The sequence below is a fragment of the Drosophila novamexicana genome, unplaced genomic scaffold (assembly GCF_003285875.2).
Source record: "Drosophila novamexicana strain 15010-1031.04,08,12 unplaced genomic scaffold, DnovRS2.1 tig00001209-arrow-arrow-pilon, whole genome shotgun sequence".
Taxonomy (NCBI): Eukaryota; Metazoa; Arthropoda; class Insecta; order Diptera; family Drosophilidae; genus Drosophila; species Drosophila novamexicana.
In genome coordinates, this window is record NW_020824843.1 from 937,955 (window position 1) to 965,837 (window position 27,883).

At 41.0% G+C, this 27,883-nt stretch overlaps 3 protein-coding genes across 5 annotated transcripts; 2 read left to right on the forward strand and 1 right to left on the reverse strand.

The window, feature by feature from the left end:
- Nucleotides 1–3,085: 3,085 nt before the first annotated feature.
- LOC115766563 (putative helicase MOV-10) lies at nt 3,086–5,555 on the reverse strand. Its single transcript, XM_030710542.1, has 2 exons — nt 4,716–5,555; nt 3,086–4,652 (listed from the first exon to the last, which is right to left on the reverse strand). Exons 1-2 carry the CDS (start codon nt 5,488–5,490, stop codon nt 3,403–3,405), a joined length of 2,025 nt encoding a protein of 674 aa, XP_030566402.1. The 5' UTR covers nt 5,491–5,555; the 3' UTR covers nt 3,086–3,402.
- A 4,187-nt stretch (nt 5,556–9,742) lies between these two features.
- Nucleotides 9,743–11,811, forward strand: LOC115766553 (protein ORD). Of its 3 annotated transcripts, XM_030710530.1 has the most exons (7): nt 9,743–9,852; nt 9,924–10,325; nt 10,383–10,546; nt 10,602–10,848; nt 11,052–11,231; nt 11,297–11,377; nt 11,449–11,811. In XM_030710530.1, the coding sequence occupies exons 1-7, from the start codon at nt 9,811–9,813 to the stop codon at nt 11,686–11,688; spliced, it is 1,356 nt and encodes a 451-aa protein (XP_030566390.1). In that variant the 5' UTR covers nt 9,743–9,810; the 3' UTR covers nt 11,689–11,811. The 3 variants fall into 3 exon arrangements, with proteins under 3 accessions (XP_030566390.1, XP_030566389.1, XP_030566391.1); XM_030710529.1 differs by having other exon boundaries at nt 9,924–10,546; nt 11,449–11,810; XM_030710531.1 differs by lacking the exon at nt 11,297–11,377 and having other exon boundaries at nt 9,924–10,546; nt 11,449–11,810.
- A 7,956-nt stretch (nt 11,812–19,767) lies between these two features.
- LOC115766552 (mRNA export factor) lies at nt 19,768–22,573 on the forward strand. Its single transcript, XM_030710528.1, has 4 exons — nt 19,768–20,221; nt 20,287–20,900; nt 22,113–22,176; nt 22,289–22,573. The coding sequence occupies exons 1-4, from the start codon at nt 19,835–19,837 to the stop codon at nt 22,319–22,321; spliced, it is 1,098 nt and encodes a 365-aa protein (XP_030566388.1). The 5' UTR covers nt 19,768–19,834; the 3' UTR covers nt 22,322–22,573.
- The last annotated feature ends 5,310 nt before the right edge of the window (nt 22,574–27,883 follow it).

Below are 27,883 nucleotides of genomic sequence, written 5' to 3' on the forward strand. Positions count from 1 at the left end.
TTTGGGCAGATATTGCTAACACACCTCTAAACGATCGCAGCTGGATTTGACACATTCCCAGATCCCTGCTAAGTGCTTACCATCAACCCGAATGACATACTTAGAAAAAATTTCATTTTCCAGCTTCTAGACTTTGGCTATGCGTTGATCACCAGTTAGTTAGACACTCTGACATAAATTTTGCATAGTATATCACTTGCTGTGAGGTTTATAGTTAAAGCCATTGGCTAGTAATATTTCTTGATTTTCCACAACAAAAATTCTTTTCAAAATCATTTGACATTTTTGATAAGAATTTCACTAAAAGAATTCTTAAACATTTATGTTAGGCTATAGCAAATTGTGACTGTCAAAACAGCAGCTGTACAAATTAGCCATAATTGCTGCTTAAAATCAAGTTGGCAGCTACTTCATTTTGCTACATTTTGGGAATGCCTTTCCTTAGGTTGTGGTAGGCCGCCAACTGCATTGAGATAAGTGCTTCAGCAGCAAAAATGAAAATCTCATTTTCATATCTGTTGGCAACATGAATGTCAACATGTATTGGACTTGTCGTTTGTTGCTGCACAAAACATTTACAGCTTTGACATCGCTTTTATTTGCAGAGAGGGAGAGAGAGAGAGAGAGAGAGAGAGAGAGAGAGAGAGAGAGAGAGCAAAATATACCGGGGACCAAGGCTAACACGCAGTGCGGACAAATCAGCTTTTTTCTAGCTACATTTGGTCTCTTTCAATTGTCGTCAGCCTAAAACAGTTATAATCTTAACCTTATTTGGGTACTTTTTGGCATCTCAATAAGTGCTGTCAATTTGAGCTTTACGAGCTAATGCCGATATTTTCTCAGCTAGTTTTTAGAGCGACAGTTGACAGCACTGCTCACAGGACTGCTGCACCGGTTTCTGTTGCAGTGTAAACGTTGTGCCTTATTTAGAATTTGCAGTGTGCCTTTTTGATTGTTGCTTTTCGTTTTTGCATTTCTCTTTTCCTCTCTCTAGCTCACTATTTTTTAACTTTATGGTTTTTTGAAACTGTGCCAACATTTTGCTTGTTTTTGCTGATAACTTCATCATCGTCCTTGCCATGCTTGAATATTTGCACCGAAAAAACACAAAAAAAAAAGGAAAAACTTGTTGGCCAAATGTTTTGTCATGATTTGTGTGCATGCGCTTGGTTGTGAGTGTCTGTCTGTGTGTGTATATTTTGTGCTTCCTTTACGAACTGCTGTCAATGAAAACTTTGTGTATGTGTGTGTGCACATCACTTGGCCCAGATTATCGAATGTCTGGCATGGAATAAATGCGGAAGGGGTTTAAAGGGGTTTTGTTTTGCTCATTTCTGGTGCTTTGAGTAATTAAATTTATGGCCAGGCGGCACATGTATAAACTGGCAACCTGTTCGCTTCGATCTCAATATTCACCAGCCGCAGATGCTATTCAAATGTTTGACTTTTTGGCCCGTGTCCATAACTATCCATGTTCCAGGCCTGGTATTTCCTAGTTGTTGTTTTTATTGTCGTGCCCGACTGGCCGGCTATTAATTTCGAATGGGCAGAGGGGAGGGGCCTCGGACCAGAGGCCCATGTGTACACATGTTTGGGCTTGTAAAAATGTCATGTTAATTTGTGGATTGTGCGACCAGCACCGGACACTGGAGCATGCAAATAAATGTCTCGCTCGTGCTCACCAGCCACCCACGCCTCAGGCGATGCCCAGGGCTTTTTCTGCAGATTTATGAGCAAATCTGATAAGTGCTGCCAATAAATTTCGGATACAACATTTGTATTGCATGTTGTTCGTCTCGGTGGAAAATAAAGACTTGCTAGTTTTTGTTTTTTTTTGGAACCAGTTAAGTATTTTGGCTATTTTATAGCCACAAAAGCAATTGAAGATTTGTGGATTACTATAACGATCCGCTAGTGGTCTAGTATTCAGTGGCAGTTTAAACGGCTTTGTAAGCGTATTAGGCTTGTGTATGAGCGGAATTATCAACAGGATAAAAATGTTAATATATATAATGCTGATAATTCTATATATTAACCATTTTAAAATTGCTGAATAATATTAACCTTCTTTATTAACATTGTACTTCAAGTTCGATTGAAATAAAAGTACCTAAATCGATGTATGTATATTTTAATACAAAAAATTATGTCGGTAAATATGCATTTTGTTTTATGTTGAGCACACTAAAGTTTCCTCAATGTTTGCTAAAAAGCAGTGCCATTTAATTATTTCATTTCCCCATATTTCCACATAGGAATAAACACAATTCTCTCGTCCATTTTTGTCAGTACACAAAAAGAACATTGCTCATACGCATCATGCGCCCAGATTTCAAACCAAACGTAATCACAGAGTCACACACAAAAATACAACAAAAGCCACAAGAAATCAGTGAATTATACAACATTTAAACAAACACAAAACTCATACCCATACACATACATGCAGAGAGAAATGCATAGAAATCCACAAAATTAAGTTAGGGCGCTCACACAATGACGAGCACAAAGTTGGCCAAAAACTTTCCAGAGAGCGAGAGAATGAGGCAAGTTACTGAGAATGGCAAAAAACTATCGCAGCAGAAGTGAAGCAAGTTGAATGTAAGCAAACAAGTTGAACCAACAAACCGAGTCTCTAATTGTATTTGTGCATGTGTGCATGCGAGGGCGCAGTCGGAGTTGCAGGCGTCTGCTGTCGGCTATATGGACTGTGGGTCCACTGTTTTTTGTGGCAGACCGGAACACGCCACTTTGGCTTGGCCCTGAAGAACTACAACAATAGAGCAGCAAGAAAATATAAAGAAGCATAGCGAATGTTAGAGTCAGAGCCAGCAATACGTGAAATGTAACATTTTCGGTATGACGCTCGAGTACAAAAGCTCGTCCACATGGTGTACAAAGTCCAAACAAATATACAAAAGTCAGCGAAAAATTCTAGAACTAATCATTAAACAGACAGGCAATTCAATGCGTGCATAAAATAAATATTTAGCATAAAAACCTTTTGCTTATGCCAACCACAGTTTTTCATTACATATTTATAGATAATGAGAATCATAACTACAGTTTTGTGTTTGTACGTTAATTTGTGTATACAAATTTAAATCTTATACCATATCTAGCTTTTAACATTTTAAAGATGCATTTCTGTAGTGATGTCAGAGATGTTTCATGTACAAGATTATTAAAACAAAGATTTGCAAAAAATATAATTCTTAGAGCATATATGGCTTTTAAAACTATAAGGTTACATTTTGGCCGTAGAAGTACCACTTAAAAATCTAATATATTTTTTGTGTATTTCTTCTTTTGTTTTGTATTCACTTGGCATTTTGTTTTCGGTTCTAAAGTTATACGTTTTACCCAATTATTTAAAAGTTATTTTTTCAAATACATTTTATTTTACCCTTGCAAGCTGGTTTTATTGTCAATCATCTTGCCCAAAACGTTTTGATGCAACTCGCACTTGTTGATGATGTATTGAAAATCTTTACTTGCTCCTAAACTAACCGGATTGCCAATCATTATTAATAATGACATGGCTCGCGAGAGTATAACATTCAGTAGTCGAGGATTAGTTACGAAGCTTGCGCAGGTATATGAAGAAACCAAGGAGACAACAATAATGGGCTTCTCACGTCCCTGGTAGCGATGAACGGTGCCTACGTCTACATCGAACAGACCCCGTTCTTTAAATATCTGCTTGATCAGCTCACACTGTGCCAAGTATGGTGTAATAACGCCAATGTCCTGCTGCTTCACTCGCAAGCCACCGCCGATGCCTCTTCCTAGCAAAATTCTGACATACCAGCTAAGCACCTGGGCCTCTTGCTGATTGTACCTGCTCTTCGAGTTCACCTTGTAACATGTTTTTCCGTATATGTTGTGGAATAATATGGGAAACGTGGCATTGGCCAGCTTTTTCCATTTGGCGGCCATGTTAACCTTCATTGGTGGCGCCAACGCCATGAGCTCATCGTTGTAATAGAGCTTATTAAAGAGCCCCACGATCTCCGGATGGGATCTATAGTTGCGACGCAAGCGCGTTTGTAGGGTCCGGTCATAGTTGCCACTGGCATCCAACTGGTACCATTTGCTAAGCATCAGACGCTCCAAAAGAGATTGACCGAAGCCCAAGCTGGATGCACGCTGGCTACCAATGAAAGGGCCCAATTGTTTGTGATCACCAGAGAGTATAATATGGCATGCGGCATTCTTAATGCCCACGATGCCAAGCAGCGTCTCTGGTTCAGTAGATGCTGCCGCCTCATCAATGAAAACATGCGTAAATTGTACATTTGTATCCTTTAGTGCCAACAGGCCCACTAGGCACAAAGTGGTCACAATGATCCTATATCTTTTTAAATTTAAATTTTTGAACGCCCTGAAAAAATTTACACAATTGGAGTATTTCACCACTAGGGGATCCACATTATCCAGCCCTTGCTCATATCTTTGTCTCGAGAAAACACGCAGGACCACTTTAGTTTTTTGATCGGCAAATCTAACATTATTCTCAATTAATTCACATATCTTCAAAGCTACCGTATCGCAGGCCGAATTAGAGCCCGCCGTGACAATTATGTGACTCTCCGGACGTAAAAGGCACAATTGAAGAATGGCCTCCACAATAGTTGTAGTCTTTCCGGTTCCTGCAATCGATCGGTAATAAGTCCGTGTCCAGGGCTAGCTGAGTTTTTACTTTCTTTACTCACCTGGTGGTCCGAATACAATGTATGGCGCTAGAGAGTTAGGTCCATTAACTATTTGCTTTACTGCCTGAAGCTGTTCACTATTTGTGGCGATTTGTGTGTTGATCAGAGAAAATTCTTCAAAACAGTCGGACTTATGAAGCCGATTAGTTAAATTAGGAATAGCAAACAAATAATTGCGCTCTGTGCGACACACCATAAGCAGGTCCAGTGCGTGGTACATTAGGCGAAACGGAATGCGCGGGGATCTAAAGATAATGTTCCATTTTTTGTGTAAATTCATCAAATCTATGTTTGAGTATTCAAAAATAACACTTGAGTTTTCTACTTTTACGATGCTGCCTACATGACGGCACTTATTATCTCTTGGATCGAGAGACTCGTGTATATGCGGCATCTGTGCCAAGATCAGCGGATTGGGCAAGGGCATTTCCAACAGACTTGCATTTGGCACAAGTACTAGCTCGTCCATGTCGGGCTTTAAGACATCTTCGGCATTAATTTCAGTTTGGCTTAGATTAATTTCATAACGTACACTGTCTACTCTCATTACGCTTACATTCGTCTGCATGAGTTGAGTGTAGACTTCCATTTTGCTCAAATCCTCAATGGTGAGCAGCTTTTTAAGAACAGAGCAGATATTGTCAAAGCTCAATTGGCGTGTTTCCAGATATTCCCCGAAGCAAGTATCATTTTCTCTTAAACTTTGGTCATTGAAATTTACCATGTAAGCTCGCAGCATGTTAGTGCTAGGATTGTAAAACTTTAAATTAGCCATATTTGCAGCAAAAGCAATTCACGGGTATTTAATAATTTGTATTTGTTTTGCAAAATTGAATTCTTTTTCGCCGGTCCACGACCACACACACAGAAAGAGCGCAGAGCAACTAATGTTGAGTGGGGTAACGGAGTGCGTGGCTGCTGATCTTGCAAAAATATCACATCGACGATATATCGATACTTTGCCTATTGTGCACTCGCAGACCTAAGCGAATTGGTTTGTTCCAGAAATTAAAAACATAAAACTCAAGAGAAATAAACAAAACTCTCTCCATTTTAATCGGTACAGGGTATTAGAGTCAATTAAATGTGTATGCCTTTTTGGTGCTTATAAATAAGAACATCGTTTTAAAAAATTCCAATGTTTTATTTTTAATATATGAAACGTGTTTAACATATGGATTTGAATAAATGTTAGACACAATGTCTAAACTCAATCAAATGTCTATTATGTTCAAATAAAGAGTGTCATTTTGAATTTATATAAACACTTCATCATCAAAAAAAGTATTTTCACTCTAAGTTTAAGAAGTAAAATAAGCAACTTAAAACTCCCGCTTGGTTACAGCTTCCAGAAACGAAGTATATAGTTGAGCTTGCATAAACAAATTTCCCAATTAATACTATGGTCCAGCTATCACAGACGCAAGCTCATCGCTATACGAGTTAGCTTTATATATCGGCTAGCCTCTGACCGACTCGTTTGATGCATCACATACAAACCCAGAAATGAGAAAAAAAAAACTAAATGTTTTTGTGTAGGGTATACCTGAGAATTCAATTCGAGGCAAAGCACAAGAGGCACAATACAAAAAGCAGGAAATATGGCAACGGCTGCCATTGTTGAATGGCGAAAGATTGAAAATACTGGTAATATGCTGCTGGAAAGGGGATGGGTTGGAGAGGGGAAGTTAGCTCAGCATCCGAAAACCGGGAAGTACATTTGTTTATGCGGCCTGGCAAGAAATGCGACGGAAGCTGTCTGCTGCCTGCTGCCTGCTGGCTTTTGCCTGCTGCTGGGAGCGTTGAAATGGAACAAATGAACTTAGTCGAGAATTGCCAACTGCACACTCGAAGCAAACACACCCACATGCATAAAAGGAGCAGTCGGCCTGTGTGTGTGTGTGTGTCTGTAAGCAAGCCAAACAAATGATTTTGCTCGTTACAAGAAAAGTTAAACTTGTAAATTCAAATTTCACATTTGTCTGAAATTCGCAATTACATTTTCGGCAACAACAATGAAAAATGAGCACCTGAGTGTCGGATAGAACCAAAGCCAAAATACGCCCACCCACTTCATGGCTCATTGTTCCGGGCAAAGACGCCGCAAATGGAGCATGAGAAAAACAGAGAAACCCAGAAAGCGAGAGAAAGAGAGTGAGAGAGCAAGCCACGGCAAGAGCCAAACATTTCTCAGCTAAACTCCTAAAGCATATTGTAATAATCCAAATGAAATTAAATGTACCGTAAACATTTCGAATTACGGGCAATGGGCGCCCAAAGCTTACCACATGCGCCACCACGAAGGACCACATCAGGTGCAAGCGGCACACACAACATGGAGACTATAAAAATGCCCGTAATTGCAGATGCGAGTTGAGCAGACCATTGCTAGGCCCGGCTTAAAGCGAACCGTTTACCTATGCATTTCTAGATCAGACCTAGCTAGAAAAAAGCACAGCACATATTTGCAGTTTCGCCCGGAATAAATGCGAAATTAAGCTGGAGGCTTTGCTAGCGTCCAGATATCATTTGGGGACTTTGCATTTGGCTAAACTTCTAGAAATTGTTGTTCAAAATGTTGATTGCGAGTGGTGTAAAAATGTGAGTCAAGACTGCTCGACTCGGAGATACCCTCAATTATAAAAAAAAAAATTAGTTGCCGGATCGGTTGCGATTCCTCCCCATATTGAATTGAATCAAAGTCTTAATACATGAGTGCCCCTTTTTATGCTTCAACGCCGACCACGTATTTATTCGCTACAGGGTATGAAAATGTATCTTTTCACAGTTTATCTTCAGCACCTATTTAATTGAAACCCCATCTGAAATCCATAAGAAACGTCAAATTACCTGCCCGCATGCTATAAATCAACACAAGAATATTGCAATCAATTTAGTCGTCGATTCGACTTGCAGTTATATTCAATTTGGTTGCTTCATGGTATAGCACCATTAAATTAGTGCGGAAAATGATCGGCCTAAGTAAAAGCCATGCCAATGAAATTGCACATTTTACAATTTAACGGCCACTAAGCGACGATGGAATCCTCCAGCCGGCAAACGAGGATCTACAGCTCGCCTGGTGTGCCTTGGGGATAATTTATTTCTAAAACAACTCTATCGCGATCGAACGGACCGATGCCACACAGTGGTCCTCCATTAAAGAGCTCGATTTATTGTGCCGGTTGGCAACAATTTGACAAGCAAATTGCTATAATTTCTTTTGCTCAATGATCGAAAACTATGCGAGCCATCGAACCGCGGGGGCGGGGCTAACGAATGTGTGTGTATGTGTGTTTGTCCTTGTGTGGACATGTAGCCAGTCATGAGCAACATTTTCGCGCTTTTATCTGAAAATTTATGTTAGCGATAAAATCTCAACGACTACCGGACCAGAGCAGAGCTCAACTCCAATGCAGAGCTGCCCCGAGGCAGCGTTGCCAACTAATTGCAATGTGAGACCAGGTCTGGATCGCGATCCTCCGTTAAATTGCCATAATTTCTTTTGCATTACGAGCTAGCGAATCGACCCAAGCGACTAGTTGGCTTATTAGGTGGTCACAGCTCTATTGCAACTGTCCGCGCAGTTTAGCTGTTGAATATTTTAAAATGGCCCAATCGATTGAGCAGCAGCTGCAAAGGAGTAAGGCCTAAGTGTTTTTGTGAGTTGCAAAAGAAAAATTAAGGCAAATATTTTACGACAGCCACATTTCTGGACATGTGTGTGTGAGGCTTATTGAATTAATGGTGTTATGGTTATGAAGAAACCAATTGCAGTTATTTAAGCTACTTGCAGCCGCTGGCATTGGCTACAAACGAAGCACTTGTATTTAAAAGTTGCTTGTGTGGTCACAATATATGAAACTAGACTCACTTTTAATTTTATTTATATGTATATATTTTATGGCATGGGGCAGCGTTTAAAGCCTGATGATCAGTCAAAAGACACAGTCTAAGACCTTGAAACACATCTGGCCAAGAGAGAGGTTATAAATCAAGAAACACGCATTGCGCCCAAAACGCAATCATCATTAATATTTCAAAAGCGCCCAAAACGCAGTAAAATTAAATGTTTGTTTGCATTAAAAGCTCACTTAAGCGATCGTCGGGCAATTCCTTAACCTTTAGTAATAAGTTATGCATTAATAATAATACATATGTATAAATTTTTTTATGCAGTTTGGGCACAAAAATATTTGAGAGATTTCACTGTTTTTATATGTAAATATATATATATAAATTCTTTAGTTACAATAGAACAGCATCCGTTTTTCGCAAAGATGTGGAGCTGCCGGTCATAGTAAATAAAACTCTTTGGTAATGTGCAAAGAGCGGCCTCATAAAAAATTTGACAAGAAATCACAATTTTGTTTTATTTGTTTAAATACTTATTACTTTGCTGGCATTTTTACGAGGCGGCGTTCTCACTGGTTACTCCGGTAAATTAGAAAGTTCGCCAAGCGCATGAACATATTTTTGGGTATAAAAAATGTCATTTTATAGCGATTTTAATATGCCACATTGGACTAATTGTTGGCCAGAGCAAACACTCCGGGGACTTTGATGGCACTTAGAAAGCCGTTAATCCTAATTTTATGTACATACTATGTTGGCTTTTTCAATTTAATGGCTCACTTCATGTGGTTAGCGCAGCTTAAAATGTTAATTCCTTTTTGATTTAGCAAATTTTGCAAGGCATGAGAGCTGGACAAAATCATTTTTGGGATGTTCAGGCACAAGTCTCATGGGTTCAGTTAGTTTAATACAAATCTGGTATTCGAGGACAATAGGATTTTAATTCAACGCTTGCACATTTTTTCGGTGTCGGCTGCAATTATAAGCTGAAACTCTATTAGCCAGCCTAAGTTTGTGGCTTTTATTATACTTAAACAATGAACAACAAGTTGATTAATTTAATATACTTTACTTAGTAAGTGATCGACAACTCAAGCAAATGCAGTTAAGAGCTAGGATTATCGATAACAGCAACGCGTTGAGCTTCACACGTTTATCAACACTTATTCTTTCAGTGCTCGCTACATGTGCCTTAAAGTTCGAGAAAAGCCAAAAAGTTTTGTAAAGAAAACTGTGAACGATGGCTGAACACATCGAATCTAATTTGTTGCAAATTTTGTCGGTAAGTTTTTGAATTTAAGTGTAATAAATATTTATCTCCTATATCCACACACACACACACACACGCTGCAGTTGACCATTGAAGATTGTCTGGGTTGCGAGAAGGAGTATTTAAAATTTTCCCAGGTGGACAATGTGCATCTATTGCTATACAATCTGGACAAGCCAAACGGAACAATGCCATCATCGCCACTCATAGTTACGCCCGTTGGCCATGCGCTTCAGCTGATGTGTGGCATGGAGTATGCCAACGCTGAGAGCTTGCGTCGCCTGCCACAGCTGGAAATTGGCAAGGGTAGCGTCGGGATGACTTTCAAGCTGGAACGCTTGGGCGGCATTAGTGTTCAGTATGATCCTGACCCAGACAGCGACTTGGACATGGAGCCAAGCACTTCGAAGCAGGCCAGAGAGCGCCAAGACCGTCGCAATCAGCAAAAACAGCAAATGCGCGCACGTCGCCAAATGATTTACGAGGTAAACGTGCACCGTCGCTTTGATGATGTGCATCGCCTGGATTCCATTAAGTTTCAGATCAACTTGGGTGATTGGCGTGAGGTGTCCGTCGCCGAGTTCCATAACATATTCTTTGTACAGCCGCCGCACACATCTGACCTGGTGCGCAGTGTGCATCAGGATTGTGCAATTAACTGGCTGAAAATCATCCAGGCTGATGCAAGCAGCTACAGCAACTTCAGGTGGGTGACATTTCACAAATTGCAAACATATAAGATATTTACAAATTAATTTCAGAGATGGCAATCCGTTTGATACCTTTGCCAAGCTTCTGGAGCGTCCGGACGATGACCAGCAGAAGCTTTTGAAAAGGCTGGCGAACAACTTTCTGGTGGCCAATGAAACAACTCGTCTCACCGAGCGCCGCTTTTTGCTGCACATTTTTGACCAAGTGCGTTGCATTTTCGAGTACATCACCATTAATGAGTACACCGTGTGGTTCTTTGTGCCACGCCTCAATCGCTATACAGCTTTGGATCAGGTGGTAAGTTATATGTGTCATATAGTTGCAATAGAAGTGACCGACCAACGGCGTTACGAACAGTATTATAATAAACGTAAATCATAAGCTAAATCCAAATCGGGCCAGGTCAAATAACCGCCTTATGGTATATCGTCTAAGTGCCTGGTTTTTTAGCTTAAATTACATTTTCTAAAAGTAAATTTAAGTGGTCTTCGGTTTTCCAGAGTGTTGATGACTTTGATTTTCGCAATGTGCGCACCAGCATCAAGTTAACTCGCGATGAAACCGACTGTTTTTGGCATCGCGCTGATCATAACATAATGGACATACTGCTGGTGGCCTTTCAAATGGCACTGGCACATATTGCCCGGCAGTCGGTGCTGTTTCTGGGACAACTCGAGAAGGTGCGTAAACGTAGCTACATAGTCTAAATAGTCAACTTACACTACAACAACAACTGCTACCACAGCTTAGCGAGTTCGTTTGCTTGCAATACGCGACGGCCTCTTTTATGAACAGCATACATTCTAAAGATGCGTCCAATTCGACTGTAAGTTTCGGTTAATATCAAAACACTAACGATCTGAACGATCTTTCTTTTCTCAAATATACTTTTAATAGAAATGGTTTTACTTGCGCTATTTGCATCGCATCATTGAGCTGTCCGAGACACTGGGTCTGGTTGTCTTCATTGAATATCCGGGCGCTATGACGCTGCTGCCAGAGAATCGTCAGGTTATCAAATGTGTGCAGAGGCGCGATGTGAAAACTGGCGTCATCTCTTGGCAGGTGGGTGAGGATGTTACCAAAATAGCTGGCAGCGGTATCCAGCGTCTCAAAGAGGCCATCGATTTGAAGTGAGTGCATGATTTGGTATAATATTGTTAAATGCAAGTTTGCTCTTCGAATATGTTTGCAATTGCTATTTTTTTTTGTTGTTTTCTAATAGAAAGCATATGCATATATTAATATATATTTTTTATATTTTAACCTGCCGTTAAATTCAAGGTTCCAAGTTTATATTAAAAAAAAATTGTATTAATTGAATTTAAAACAACAAAAATTAATGAAGGTTCCCCGTAATATCTTAACGCTCTTAATGAGAAAGTGACATTTTTTTGTGTTATAAGAGAATCAATCACTTATCTCATTTCTGCTGCCACATGCAAATTTATCTAGCTTGCGTGCTCATTCTTTAGATGCATTTCAATTAGATTGCCTGTCTGTCAGCGTGGCCTAGTGCTAGTAGTACAACGGACCGAAATATGCCGGCGACCACAGCTAAGAGCAACTGCAACAGTAAGCTGCATTTGCTTGTCAGTCAGTGACACGCGTCATTTGCCGGCGAATTGCATTTTGCGCAAACCGAAAGCATTTTTAGTCAGCGTCCTGCGTTCCGCTCCTTCCGTTCCTGCCCGTGTCCCTGTCCCTGCCCACTGACATAGATTAGAAGAAGCAGAGCGAAAGGATGTAGCTGACAGTATATGTTTTCCGCATCCGTATCCGTAAACCAACACGCTGGCTGACTGACTGCCTGACTGATTGGTGGTTGTTTGCGCAACTTTTAGTGGTGTGTTTGTTGAGCCCAGAAACCATTTTAAAATGTTGCAGCAGTTGCGAGAGCACTTGCACATCTTGTTAAGGTCGTCAGTCAAAACCATTTGTACTTCATCGCTCATACGCAATGTGGCCAACAGAGGAAACATGCTCGTACTTTAAAGCCAGTCTCTGTTTAAGGTAATCAAATCTATTAATATAAAACTATTTGCCCTGAGTGGCTGTTTAGTGTTTGGAGATCAATTGAAATGCCGCCCGCAAAAACTACCATCCGATCGGCCTCAGGCTAATTTTCAAAGATCATTGTTGATAGGTGTTCCACACTTTTCGAAAAACCAACGCCTCCACTGTGGAAAACGACCTAAAAATAAATTTTAAAACTTTGCATAGAGAAACACGACATACAACTAAATAAGGAGATGTTAAAATAAAGCCAATTTAATAATATAAATAATTGTCATCACCTCTGCTTATTTTTTTTCTCCCAGCCATCAACTGTTGCTTTAAATAGAGTAATTCGTTTCTTGTACCTGCTGGGCATAAATTTTTTAATTATTGGCGAGATGTTTGGCGTTGGGGTCATATTTTAGTTAGTCGCTGCCCAGCTGCAGTGCCATTGCAGACTTGCCTGACAGGTTTCACTGTACATAGCCTCCGACAGCTGCAGGCTGCGTTACGTGCCAGTTTTCGCACCTCATCCAATCTGACGAGACCCCGCGACCTGTGCAGCACTCAACGAAATGACAGCTTAGCTTCAGATACATGCACTGTGTAGTCAACTTTCGCGCGCAGTCCCCCTCCTCTCGACGGGCAATTTGAATAATTGCGAAATGGCAACGAAATAATCCTCAGTGAGGAGATGCCTCAGTTTTGGTGCTCATTTCATGATTTGCAGCAAACATATGACAAATTAGTTGTTACATTTTCTGCTTCGGCAATTGGAAAGTAAACACAAGCTTAAACAGAAGATTAAAATTCCCTTTTCCCGCTTTTGTTTGCAATGTCTTGAACAAAGCAATGGCACATATGAAATCTAAGTAATGAAATTTGTTGCGTATACGACGCATAGTTTTCTTGGGTACTATCCAGCTTTGGCCAGGCGAATAAACAGTGAAAATTGCTGCTTAACTTGAACCGGCGACCTTTCATTTTATAAAAATGGATTTACACCAAAATGTTTCAATGCCAAATGTCACTTTAACAATTTCAGCTTAAAATGAGGAGCTGATTACCCGCATTAGAATATCTAAGGAGCTGGAAAAGGAAAGCCAAGCTGAATCAGCGACAAGATAAAATGCTGCTCAGTGCTGCATAAAAAAAGGTCAAGTCCATCTTTGGCATAATTAAAAATTAATAAGCGGCTGTTGCTGCTGAAACAACAGCTGCTCGGCTCAGCGAAGCGTGTTGGTATCACAATCTGTAATTATGTAAGGGCGATTTCATGATGCGACTCCAGTAAAAACAACAAAAACAAGTGCATGGTATTAGCCTGCTTCTGGCCCGCTTCTCAGGCTTATGTTGTTGCCAGCTGCTAAAAGCGCAAATGAGCATTAAAAACTCGTTTCAACTAAATATTTAAACAGTTTATTATGCTGGCAGCCAGCCCCTTTCAGCACAAACACACACGTATGTTCTGGGCGTGGCAGACGCTAAAAGCCGCGCATGATTATGGCCACCTGACCGCCATGTCTTCCTCTGCCTCCCATCCCTATGGCAACCACCACAACGTGTCTCGCCAGTGTAAAATGGCGCGTGCAATGCGCCGAAAGGAAATTTAAATTTGAATTAATTATGAAGCTGGGTTCTGGTCTAGGTCGGGTTCCTCGTCCATGTGCTGCTGCCGGGGCCTGGCCAGTGTCCTGCACCTACAACTGACTGCAATTAGTTGCTGTGGCTGGCTGCATGGGTGTTAAATTTGCCAAACAACAAATAATAGCACTTAACACGTCACAGAAAAAAGGAGTGTGAACATTTTAACCAAGCCTTTGATAGGTAGTGGAAAAATGAGATAACTCGCATAGTTTCACACTGATCATTAATGAAATGTTTTGTAATGTAGAAACTTTTAAGGCCTGCAACAGTTTCGTGTCATTAGCTTTAAAATTGGAAGACAAGTTTACAGAGAATCAGAGCTAAGGACAGACAGAAACACGGAAATATCTATATTGAGCTGCCTGTTGATACTGATCAAGAATATTTATATCATATGCTGTCGGAGATGTCTCTTTATATGCTTTACATACTACAATCTGTATATTCTCTGCAAGGCTATAGAAAAACATCTGTATTAGGTATTTTCACCATTGGCTCGCATATAAATGGAAAGTAAACAGTTTGAGCCCTCGTCAATTTCAATCTCCTGTGCCAAACAGTTTATCCGTCAAAATGTGAATGGCAGCAGCTTGTTAAATTACAAATGAACTCAATGGCAATAGGGGATCTGCAGCAGCAGAACGGTAACTGTTGTCCAGGCGCCGTCTACACAGGGTCATTAACATTTCACGATTGCCAAATTCGAAATTCGTCAAACTGACCGCGAACACGCAGCAATCGCTGTGACTGACCCATAGATAAGGTCGTTGGAAATGGAACTGCATGCAGTGAAATCAAGCATTCAAGTGTCATTAATTAGTCAACAAACATGGCCAACAATCGACGGCCGCTTTGGTGGTCAGTCAAAAACAACATTCATTGGCCACGCCCACACGCTTTTACGCTTCATTTGGCCAAAATGAAACGAAGGCGTGGCACAGGCAACAGCAACAGCAACGGCCGCTGCATTTGCGTTTAATTACGAAATAATCCAGTGAACGGTGCGCACGAAAATCGATTGCTATTGGGATTGGCATTGGCGGCTCTCTCATCTACGCTTCACTCCACTTCAATTCGTAGCTCAGCCGCTGCAGGCTCGCAGCATGTCATCGCCAATGATCCAGCTCTCTGGGACGCGACGCCCGTTGACGTTGCTAACCCAATTAAACTGTCGCCCCCCGTCAACCCCAGCCAGCGAATCCACAGTTGCAACTGTTGCCAGCATTTTGCCTGGCACTTTGCCCAAACCGCAGAAGCAAAAGCCTCGCAAACGCTTCACTTCGCGGGCTTCAATAGCAATTTGGGTAAATTCCTTTTTAATTTCAACCGCAGCCGCCCGTTCGTCGTTCTTATGGCCTATTAGCTTGCTTAGAGATATCCGCGTGACTTATCGCCAGTAAAAGCGTCAGACTAACAAGTCTGAGATCGCCGGTTCGAATCCGCAAGCAATATCTTAATCTTTATATTTGCTTACTACATTTTTTATTTGGCACAAAGAAAAAATAGCTGTAAGAGATTAAGAAAAGGGTACTTAATTCAAAGCTGAGCTTAGATCGGATTTTAGGGTTAAAGCCCCCAAAAGGAAGAAAAGCAAAGCGAATGCATAGCGTTATATCTTCTGTATATGTATTTAATGTAAAGAACAGAGCTCTGAGTGGCAAAGGCGGGTTTAATAAACGAAAGTTTATTCTTCAGTTTCAAGACTCCCAGCGGAAGATTTTTTTTGTATTTTTATTTTTTCCCGCGAATGCCGATGTACTGCATCCCACCTCCCGCCCAATCGACCGTGAGGCGCTGACGTGTAACGTAGACACGAGTTGCGAAGTAAAAAAGGATACAACCTTCGACTATATGCTAAGAATAGTTACTTTCTAAATAGTTTAGAATAGAAGACTTTATACGTGGAAGAGAAGACTCCGAGCAAAATAACCTGTAATGCTTGTTATAATTAGCACAGAGAACCCTGAATGGTTCATGCAAGGCATAGTTAAGTGGGGATAGAGAAATTGAATTGGCTAGTCAGCACAGAAGAGTCGATTTGACCCGTAATTAGCTAATGAGTAAATATTAATCCAAGCATGGTTCTACGATTGATAAAGGAAGGAAGATTATTCATCAAAAGTCTGCTGCCAACATGGGCGGAAACCGTTGATGAGAAGTGGTCATGCTGGCGAGTGGGGGAATAGTGGAAAGGTAATATCTCAAAACGCTCCATGGGCAAGACTGGGCAATACCCGCTAGTAATTGTATATTCCGTGAGCTTTGTGTTTTTGAAGTGTATTTTCACGCGCTCATCTCTATTTGGCTTTCATAGAGTCGCGGCGCTGAAATTGAATTGAATGCTAGTTTTAGTTATCGTCTGGTTTGGGTTGCATTTTTGGCCGCCTCGTCGTGCAAAAACAATTTTCAATGCTATAAAGACGAAAATTTCATTAGCTTTTCAAACACACACACACACACAGAGGGAAATGCACACATGTACACAGAGAGCGTCTAGGCTAGACATAATCACAAAGAATATCATGGATATAAAGAAGACGCCGTTTTTTTTTTTGCCTTTTTGACTGTCTTTACTTTTCGTCTGGCACAAATCAGATTTGCGTAAATTTAGCTGCTGTTGCTTTTAGAAAAGTGGGTGTGTCAGTCGCGCGAGACAGCGGTAACAAAAAGTATCTGTTCGCTAATTGTCATGTGCAAACTTGGCTAGAAAATGTGGCCCTAAATTTCTTATGAAATTGCCATGAAAAAGTTGCTGCTGTTAATTGCGTTAACTGCTCTACATCCACATAATCTTCATATTTGATGCGCAAACATGCGGCAGCAGACTGGCGAATTTCTTATATTTTCTTAAAGCAATTTTCTTAGGAACATCTTAGCCGTTTTTCGTTGTTTTTGGCGTGTGTTGACTTTTGTCAGCGGCTTTCGGCGTTTTGCTCTGCTCTGTTTATCTTCAAAAATTTACCCATGCAGTGCATTTTCTTTGTGCTTATGCAATTATGACTGAAAATGTAATTTCGCCTCTTCAACCTAAAACGTTTCTGTTTATCTTGTAATATTGTTTACACAATTGGAAAAATGGCCTCTTGCCTGCCTGTTTATCTGTTTATTTGTTTGTCAAACATTTTTAATTAGTTTCGTATTCAGAGTTAAGCGTTTTTCTGCAATTTGTTTTTATTTTTCTTTTTTATAGTATTAATCGATAGTCGTTAATTGATTTGAGACAACGCGTTGCAAAAACAAAACCGACAAGAAAAACATAAATGTTTTGATTACATTATTAAATGGCTGACCAAAAAAAGAATTTTAATTAGAATTATAAGCATACAATTTTTAAAATTTTTTTAATGCCCTTTAAATTACCGGATAAATATTTATTTAGGTACTTAAAGGCTAAGAGCCATTTAATATGCCGATTACTAATTTATATTTATTATGCTCTCCATTCATTGAAAGTGGACAAAGACGTGATAATGACGTTGTGAACATGTCTGTGTGTGAGAGAGAGAGACAGGAGGGAACATTTGCAACTCCGAACAAGACCTATTTTGAAAACACTTGCAGAGGGTATTATATTTTTATTTTTTGTCCCTAGTGTGTAACGCATAGAAGAAGACACCGTCGACCCAATAGAGTGTATATATTCTTGATCAGTATCGACTGTCGAGTCGATATAGTCATGTCTGTGTGTCCAGATGCCAAATCTCGCAGTTTCGTCATGAAATTTTTACATACGTCCCTCATTCTGTTGCAATCGTACATATTCGGAAATGTTCTTTGTCAATATCTTATCAAAATCTGCAATAATCTGAAGGCTATCCTCGGCTACAGGGCATCTGTCGGTCGTGCTCTCTCGACTAAAGTACATAAGCTAATTTTTTTCTCTCCTAAGCTTAAATAATTAAATAAAACCTTTAGATGCTGAAGTACTTCAATTTACGTATAATACATTTGAAATAAATATTTTTGTTTTCAAATTTTCTGGTATTTTTATAGGTCCGTATACAATAATTAAATTATAATTATGCATTATTTTTTGATGCTGAAACTCATTATCGATGCATTTTAAATGACTTGATTCAGCTTAGCGTGAAATAGAAAAATTTAATTTAAATTATATTTTTACCATATTTAAAATAGGCCTTTAATGGCGTAGACAGATATAGAAAAACCATTGAAAAATTAAACTGTGCATGTGTGCGAGTGTTTAATTCGCATGTATTCCATTTGATGTTTTTTGTGAAATATCAGAATTTAGAATCCAAACGTTGCCAAAGGCGGAACATTAATTCGAGGAGCTCAACACCGATGTTATTCACACACACGCCCACAGCGAGTGGGGCTGGGTGGTGCAAGGAAAGGGGCTGTGGTGCGGGCTTCTACAGACACACACAGAGAGAGAGAGAGAAAGTGTGAGAGAGAGGGAGAGGGAGACCAAGAGATACACATGCTTCCAGCAGCATCCTTTGTTTGTAATTAATTTCAATATTGCGAAGCATTACAAGTGAAGCCCAGTAAATTTCAAAGTATGCTGCGAGGCCAATAAACTCACAGAGGAGCGCACGCGGGCAGCAAGGAGCGTAGGTTGAGGGCGTGGCTATGTGGAAAACACATTCTCAGTATATTACACACGCGAGACGCGTGAGATGAAAGGAAATGTTGAAATTTAAACTTGCACGTGGATGGTGGAGGGCAGGCTGAAGTCCTTCCCTGATACTACTGTCGGGCATTACTTTGCCCATAAAAGTAGTAAAATTATGTTGACTGAAAACAGCGGCAGTGTTTGCTGCCACGTGGGCGGCCAGCCGCGGGGGCACAACGGGCCGATATATATCGGCATCTCACAAATACCCATTCCTGAGGCTTGCAGCTGCAGATAAAAGTAGTCGCTGGCGTTTTAGTTAAAATATTTGCACGCCTTCCCCAGCTGTATGCTCACTGTATATCTTGCAGATACATTTTGCTGCTTCTGCTGCTGGTGTTGCTTCTGTTCATTTCGAATAAAATGCTCGCTTATTGGCCGGGGAATTGTTATTTGGTAGCTACTGTAGCCCTGCGCTTGCACACAAACAACAGTTGTGCATAATTTCAATTTACAGGATAACAAAACAGAAAACGTTCGACTGAGACAGCAGCTCAGAGATTTGGCGATTGACTGAGGGGCCTTAGAGCTTTGGCCTTGAAGTGGATGGGCAGCAAAGAAAGAAAAGTTCTTTGATAATACGAAAGTGTGCTACCCCCTATCAGCTGAATACTACTTATTAATAAAATTGTACATTAATAGTTTGCAAAGGAACAGACCAACAAACGGTAATGTCTCAGCCTGCAAGCTAATAAAAATAACATTACAGTAAATGAGTTCTCTGGCGTTTTCTTCAATGTGCTACATATTCTGTGGCAAAACTATTATACCCTCTTATAAAATTTAATTGTGTTTAAGTATTTACGCGCACTATTTCAAACAAATAGTTCACAAAAACAAACTGCAGCCCCGAAATATCCAAAGCATCGTTCAGCCCTTAAAACGAATTTAACAATATTATTGATTTGACATCTACATAATTTAAAAATAAAATAATAATAAATAGCTACGACAATTAGAAGTTAAGAATTTCCTTCAATTTTATAATTCGAAATTTACATGATGCCCCAAAATTCAGTGGACTTTGAAGTGTGCTTTCCGCCCAGCGATTCCATTTCCGCACTGGAATTTAGTCCAGCACCAAGGAATATGCTATGCGCCGGCAGTTGGGATCAGACGGTACGCACCTGGCATGTGGAAATGAACGGGGCAACAATTCCAAATGGTTTCTGCAAAGTCAATTCACCCGTTTTGGATGTGAGCTGGAGCGATGATAGCAACAAGGTGTATCTGTCCACGGCGGGACGCGAGGTACAGCAATGGGATTTGCAGTCGAACCAACTGATCCAGATAGGCACACATGACGCAGGCGTGCGTAGCTGCCATTGGATCAATGCACTCAATTATGCCTGCCTAATGACTGGCTCGTGGGACAAGACCCTCAAAGTAAGGCACCTGATACCCTGATTTAGATGGAACCCAGCAGTAGTAGTAACACCTGTTTGACATAGTTCTGGGACATACGCAGCCCAATGCCGATGCTCACGCTTAGTCTGCCCAATCGCTGTTACGACGCCGATGTCCTATATCCAATGGCCGCTGTGGCCTGTGCTGATAACATCATAATGCTCTACGCCCTGGACAAGATTGCAATGGATTACAGGCATATGGAGAGTAATTTGAAGCAGCAGACGCGTTGCATTAGCATTTTTAGGGAAAGTCAAAACCAATCCGGAGGCTTCGTTGTTGGCGGTATTGAGGGACGTGCGGCTGTGCATTATTTTTACGGCAAGGAATCATTTGCCTTCAAGTGTCATCGCTCCTCCTGTTCCATGGGCATACATAATATCTATGCAGTGAATGACCTTAAGCATCATCCTGTGCACCAGACCCTGGTCACGGCCGGCTCCGATGGCGTCTATATATGCTGGGACACGTGTTCGCGCAACAAGATATTCTCCAGCAGCACCAAGGATCAGCCATTGACCAAATGCTGCTTTAATCCGGATGGTCAAATATTTGCCTATGCTCTCGGTTACGACTGGGCCAAGGGACACGAGCACTTCGATCCGAACAAGAAGCCCCAGATCTTTTTACATCCCTGCTTTGATGAAATGAAGACAAGGTAGTATAACCGACGACACCTAACGAGTTCGAGTTTCTTAATAGTTTTGAGTTGGCAGTAAAAGAACAAAGGACTGGTCTAATATTGTTTCTAATTCTGTATTCTGCATGGTCAGAGGGCACACATTTTCAAACGCTGTCGGTTGTTGTGTGAGTTTGTCAGACGTTGTCAAACGTTTGTTGGACGCGGTAATACTGCCAGACGTTGCCATATGTTTTCAGACTGTCCAAGACTTTGTTAGGCGTGGTCAGAGTATGTCCGACCTTGTCCGACTTGGTAAGACGCGGTCAGACATTATCAGATGCGGTCGGACGCTGTCAGAGTTGGTCAGGCGTTGTCAAACGTTTGTCGAACGCGGTAAGACTGTCAGACGCTGTCATATGTTGTCAGACTTAACAAGACGTTGTTAGCCGTGGTCAGAGTATGCCCGGCCTTGTCCGACTTGGTAAGACGCGGTCAGACATTATCAGACGCGGTCGGACGCTGTCAGAGTTGGTCAGGCGTTGTCAAACGTTTGTCGAACGCGGTAAGAGTGTCAGACGCTGCCATATGTTGTCAGACTGCAGGATGTTGTCGGACTTGGTAAGACGCGGTCAGACATAATCAGATGCGGTGGGACGTTTTGTGCGTTTGTCAGACGTTGTCAAACGTTTGTCGGACGCGGTAAGACTGTCAGACGTTGCCATATGTTTTCGGACTGTCCAAGAAGTTGTTAGGCGCGATCAGAGCTTGTTAGACTTTGTCGGACTTGTTGAGACGCGGTCAGACATCAGTAATCGGACGACGGACGATGCCGGAAATGGTAAGACATAGTCAGACATTGGTAGACGTAGTCAGAAGATTCCAAGATCTGGTCGGACACAATACAAATACAGTTTACTTCAATACAGTCTACAGAACTAAAAACCCTTAAATTTACGCTACTCCTAACAGCTGCCTAGTTGCTTTTATTGCCGGTCCGCTGACAGTGAAACGTGTGTGGGCAATACGAGCTAAAATTTCACACTTTGTCGCTTTACATATTGGCCATTTGAGTGGGGGGAGAGTTGGCTGCGTTTACAAAAGGCGCCGACTTGTAAATGGGGGCCAGCTTAGCGGGCATCGCGTGCCAGGCGCGATAATGAAACTGAAAGGTAGCTCCACACCAAGCTAGTTGCAGCCAAACGGAACACTGGCAGCTGCACAAGAGTTTTTATTCTTTTTTTTTTTTAGTTTTTGGCCAACTAATCAACTGCGAATCCAAAGCTGCAGAGACTCTTGGCCAGCAGCGATGCGTGTAAGTTTTTCAATTAATTTTTCTTAGCCTGCGAGAGTTCTGAGCTGAACTGAACTGAGCTGAGCTGCCACCATTTACGACTGAGTTATTTCAAAAATGTTTTGCATATCAGATTGAGCTGCAGCTTGGAGCTGGGAGCGGATAGCTGGTAGCCGAGTGCTTGGCGCGCACTTAAACGCCTTCGTTTTAATTTAATAAGAGCTTGCCAAGGCAACCAACCGGCAACTCCAACACGAGCACTGCATCCTAAATGAATGGGAGCTGAAAGCTACCAACATAGAAGCCAAAATAGAGAGAGAAAAAAAAAAACAAATATCAAAAAAATTCAAATGTGCGCGAGTCGTTAGTGACGGACTAAAGCATACCCTGCCCCACACACAATAAATGTTTGGATACAATTCAAAATTTGAATAGCTTTAATTAAAGGATATAAAGATATTCAAGTATGATAAGAGATATTCAAGTTCTGCATAATTCCATTCGAAATAGTTTCAAAAAACGTAGTTTATAAATAAATATTTTTCGATTTTGAAGAAAGACAGCAGGAAAAAGAAAAAAAAAGAAAGAATCGCATGCTTGAGATCTAGATCAATGCCCGTTCATTAACCCGATTTTAGTAATTTGATAAGAGGGTATATATAAAAAAAGGAAACATCAGCAAAACACTCGCGAGTCGCGGCTTTGACTCCAACTCTGAATCCAACAGCGACTCCGCCTGCCGCATGTCAAATTTGAATTTAGCTGCAATTTTTACAACTGTTGCAAAGTCGCCTCCATCTGCGAATGCATCTGCATTGGGAAGTGGCTGCGCATGTGAATGTGGATGTGAATGCCTGCCGCTGGCAGGGTAATAGCAAGAGCACATGGCAGTGTGGAGAGTAAAGGAGCATGGAGCATGGAGCATGTGAGTCAGTCAGACAGTTGGCAATTTGCATAAATTTAGATTAGTGACATCTGACGTGAGTCTGCGATACGAGTGAGTGCAGCGAGCGAAGGACCCGGACGTACAGGCGAGCGGAAATATTAAGTAGGCGACTGCGCGATTGCCACCTCCTAATTCTCAGTCAAGATTAGCTGGCACAAGTCGGCAGCAAGCTGGCAATGACAATGCATATGATTTATGAACTAAACTCCCAGGCGATGTCGCTCCGTTCGGCTCTGCTCTGAAAATCAGCAGCAGCAGCAGCAGCAGTTCATGTGGAAAATTAATCGCATGCAAGCTAATTATGAACTATAAGACTAGTGTTTGGGCTAATTGTCGCCAACCAATGAACACGCAGCTTGCAGCATTTAATAAAGTTTTTGGTTTTCTTTGGAGTAGTTCGATAATTGCAGCAAATGTAACACCACTGTTAAATTAACAGTTCTTACGTACCTGTAAAGCCACAATTGCAGGTTCAAATTGCCTAAGTCCCGTCCACCACAGACCAAAAGGGAGTATACATTTCAGCATACTCGTTGATCACCAGAACCAGATTCAAGAACTTTGATTTTTTATTAATATAGAACGCAATTACCCATTATTTGGCAGGCATAAACTTATTTTTGTATTGTTTAGATCCTACCATATTAAAAGTCCGCTTGCCTCACCGTCACGCTACGCTCAGATGGTTGCCAGATGCTAAGGTTCGATGGAGGGACCATTGAGCGCATCAGCCCATTCTCATATGGGGGTCCCATATCACAGCAACTAGAGCAAAATACTTGAGAAGGCCCCAAAACCTCGACTGACTATTAAGGCCGTAAAGCAAGCTGCACATCTTCACGAAGGCGCTGCTTATTAAAACATATAGAAATACGCTAGTCTGGGGCACGAATAAGATAGGTCCAATTCCAGGCAGCACGCATGGTTGCTGGCCTGCCATGGTACGTGGCAACCGACGCCATCGAACGCTATCTCCGCCTAACAAAGGTCGCAGATCAGATTAACTTCTTCAGCACAAGTAATGCATCCGAACGTGGTCGCCAGAGTCCTGGCTGACCCCATCAGAAAGAGCGCCTCTTTCTCTACAACGGGGTAGATGGGTTGTAAATAACCCATCATTGTAAATACTCCTCAATGTTAATACCACATAAGCTACAAAACATTGTAAATAAACCATGTTTCGCAGTCTTTCGCTTGGTAGAGATCAGAAGATACTGATCGACTCAGTGCTAAATATACTACACTCTTAAATCTACTCTACCTATTTAAATAATTATATAAAGAAATTTAAGTTCCGCTTGGTTTCTCGTCTTGTATTTTTTATTATTTTATCTACATTTTTACATGGTTCTTAGCCTTGACGCTGGCATAAAATAACTATAAATTCTGTTCAGCCAAACCGCCCATTTTGCAGCTTCTGAGTTTGTAGTTCAACATTTGTCAGAGCCGCACCCGCGCACTGGCACATTTTCTAAACTGTTTCCCCCCCGACAAAGATATTACAATTCAACCTATAATTTATTCAGCTAAATCCTTTCGCCAGCCACTTACAGTCTTAGAATAAGCAGCGAAAATAAATTAAATGGAAATCATTTGTCTTGCTCAACAAAATATCACGCAAATGGGCAAGCTGTGAGCTGAGGGCTGAGACCTGGAATAGCTAAGGGGGAGGGCGGAAGTCGGACTTGACAGCTAGTCGCAACAACAAGTGGCAGCAGTTGAGAAAATTTGCATAAAGAAATAATATTCATTCGTACTGTGTACGCTCCAAAGGATGCCAGCATGTCAAAATTGTCCTCGACGGGCGACGGCGAAGAGGATAAAAGAATTTTAAAGCGATTGCGATATAATATTAAACCAAGTAAAGGAGGAGATAGTTATTTCACGGACACCTCGAATGCACATCTTCTACATATTTATCTATGCTTGAAACGGGCATGATACTGCGTCTTCTAAGAGACTTTTATAATGTATATACGATTTTGTTTAGGAGTTAAGATACCTTTAAGAACATTTGAAAACACTAGAGCTATGCCGACTCGGCTGTTGGAACAAGGAAATTCCTTTGCTTGTAAAATACCAATGCGACCCTTTTAACTGGGAAGGCAAATAAAAATGAATGTTATTTATGGGATCATAGATGTCTTCTTTAGCGTGCTGCACATCTTATGGCAAAATTATAATACCATTTACAAGACAACTTTAAGGACGCACGAAAGTATGCAAGAAAAGTACACACTTATATTTTTACTATGACTGCAGGGCTTTATGTAATCTGACTTCATGTGTAAGTAAATATGTACATATGTGTGTTTATATTGTCGGACTATACAAAACCCAACAGCATTTGCATTTAACATGGCAATTTCAATGGACACGCCTCTGCTCCGCCCCAATACATAAACAACAACAACAACAACATCTGCAACGGCGGTCGAAAACTATCTGAAATCTCTGCTAACCAGCCAAAAGGCCGATTAACAAGATTAAAAGCGCCATTAAATGCTTTGATTCCGGCTACAAGTTAAGACCACGCAACCGCAGATACGCAAATTGTTGTTGCCGTTTCGAGTTGGTGTTCGGGTTTGCTCCGAGTGGGGGCCTTAGTTTGGGTTCCATATAATATCTAAATAACAACAAGCGCCTGATCCGACTGCGCTATACGCCTTTTTCAGTGTTGGCAAAATGTGTACAACAATTAAGAGAAATCAAAATTGAAAATGTGACCTGGCTCTTATTGGCCCGATGTTCAGGCAACTAGTCCACGGTTGATTTGATTTTAAACTGGATTGAAGCATGAGAAAGTGAGTACTCGACAGCTTACATAAATTCAAAGCCAATATACTCTTTATCACTTTGTGAACTGTGTATTACACACACACGCACCCAATAATTTATCCAGAGACCAAAAGTTCTTTGGCACTGCTTAAAGGAACATATGTTCTGTGGCAGCAGCCGCAGTCACCGCCCATTGGATGTGTGCCACGGAGAGTATCTGCAGAGCTTGGTTTAAACGCATACGTTGAATTCCTGGTTAAGACGTAAATTACGTTAAATTGCTGTTAAGTAGAATTGTGCTAGCGGGCAAACAAACAAATACAAATACGCAAACACACACACACACACACATTCTCATCGGCAAATGTATCTGTAATCTGTATCCCATGCGCCGGTCTGCGGCTGCGACTGATTTGCGTGCTGAGTCCTGGCGTATCCTCCTCACTGTTTGGCACGCCGCCTCGCATGTTCGCTTGATTGATTTAGGTTGGGCTTATGCCCCACGGGCCAAGCGTTAACGAAACCAGCACACTTAATCCCAATTTGCAAGAGTACAAATGAGTTTTAGTTATTTTCCTTAACCCGCAAAACTAAATTATATATATAATACATGTGGCAGCAGTATACAGCAGTCTCTGTCTTCAGCATTGTGGCGGGTAACAGGTAAAGAGGTTAAATGATTCTCGTACTTCTAAAAATGTGCACCCAAATACTACATATATTGTTCCTTTGGTCTCTGCAAAACTGCAGATGGATCAGTCCACTGCGGCATTACAATGGCCCAACCTTGATCTGACTGGCGCGAGTTCCGATGCAATGTAATGCATCCCACCTCCCGCCCAATCGACCAAGGTGTTAGTCTAATAGGAATAGAGAAGTTTAATTGGCCAGTCAACTCAGAAGAGTCGATTGCGCCCGTTACTAGGATTACGTTTTGAGATTTAAAGGTAAGATATGTAAGCTGTAACGCGAATATAAATAGATACTCGTGCTAAATAAATATATTTATAAATGAGAAATCTAATATTATAACTTTCCGAGATAATTATAACTATTTCGCAGCTTTCAATCAATTTTTGTCAATGTAATTATCAAATAGCTAAATGAATTTTACAATCAAAACTGAAATAAAATAAAATTGGATTTTAATTCGTTTAACCCTTTAAATCGAAAATGAAATTCAAAACGATTGCATTTATGTCTATTGCCCATACACATGTAAATTTTATGTTAATTTTATGTGAAAAATGTTGCTGAAATTTAAAATTCCTCTATTATTCGTACAATGTGTGAAATCATAAGGCAAAATCTAAGTGCAGAGCAGGTGAGAGGTGGGAAAAATGGTCTAAATTTGGGAATGAAATGCATTTGAAATGCATGGAATATTTTTAAGTAAAATTTATTGCATTTTTTCTGGCAACAATTGCCAGAGTTTAGCATTAAATGCAATTAAACGCAAAAACAGCAACAATAAAACCGAATTACCAGAGAGCAAAATTGCATTCACTGAAAATAACAACAACACAAACAACAATTGGCAAGAGGAACAATGGCCAACAAAGAGCAAGCGGCCAACACAAATGAGCAAAAATAATTTTATGGTCAACGGCAACGGCGTTAAGTTGGCTGCGGTTGCTAGTAGTGGAGGGGGTGGTCGAGGAAGTGGGGGTTAGGCCAAGTGAGGGGGGGGGGGGGCTGGCGGCCAGAAAAAGCGGCAGCAACAACTAATTTAAATTGAAATTAAAATTGATTGTTTTTTAAACGCGTCGCATTGCTAACGAGGCACGTAGCCAAACATTGACCACGCGCCACCCCTTTAGCTAGCAGCGGGCGTGGCTGGGGGGCGTGGCAGTGGCATGCGTGTCAAACCATGGCGGCGGCGTCGGCGGTGGTCACGACATTTGCAACAATGGGGCAACAATACAATGAACAATGCTATGAGTAGGCAGCTCGCAATGTGCAACAAGCAAACAAATACGTTAACAAATGCTGAAATTACAACAG

Excerpts from the sequence above, each read along its gene's own strand:
- LOC115766563 (XM_030710542.1), bottom strand. The coding sequence starts at position 5,490 with ATGGCTAATTTAAAGTTTTACAATCCTAGCACTAACATGCTGCGAGCT. Across the intron at positions 4,653-4,715 it reads CATTGTATTCGGACCACCAG|GAACCGGAAAGACTACAACT; the intron begins GTGAGTAAAGAA and ends GATCGATTGCAG.
- LOC115766553 (XM_030710529.1), top strand. The coding sequence starts at position 9,811 with ATGGCTGAACACATCGAATCTAATTTGTTGCAAATTTTGTCG. Across the intron at positions 10,547-10,601 it reads AGCAGCTACAGCAACTTCAG|AGATGGCAATCCGTTTGATA; the intron begins GTGGGTGACATT and ends AATTAATTTCAG. Across the intron at positions 10,849-11,051 it reads ATACAGCTTTGGATCAGGTG|AGTGTTGATGACTTTGATTT; the intron begins GTAAGTTATATG and ends TCGGTTTTCCAG.
- LOC115766552 (XM_030710528.1), top strand. The coding sequence starts at position 19,835 with ATGATGCCCCAAAATTCAGTGGACTTTGAAGTGTGCTTTCCGCCCAGC. Across the intron at positions 20,222-20,286 it reads CGTGGGACAAGACCCTCAAA|TTCTGGGACATACGCAGCCC; the intron begins GTAAGGCACCTG and ends TGTTTGACATAG. Across the intron at positions 20,901-22,112 it reads TTTGATGAAATGAAGACAAG|TTTTTGGCCAACTAATCAAC; the intron begins GTAGTATAACCG and ends TTTTTTTTTTAG.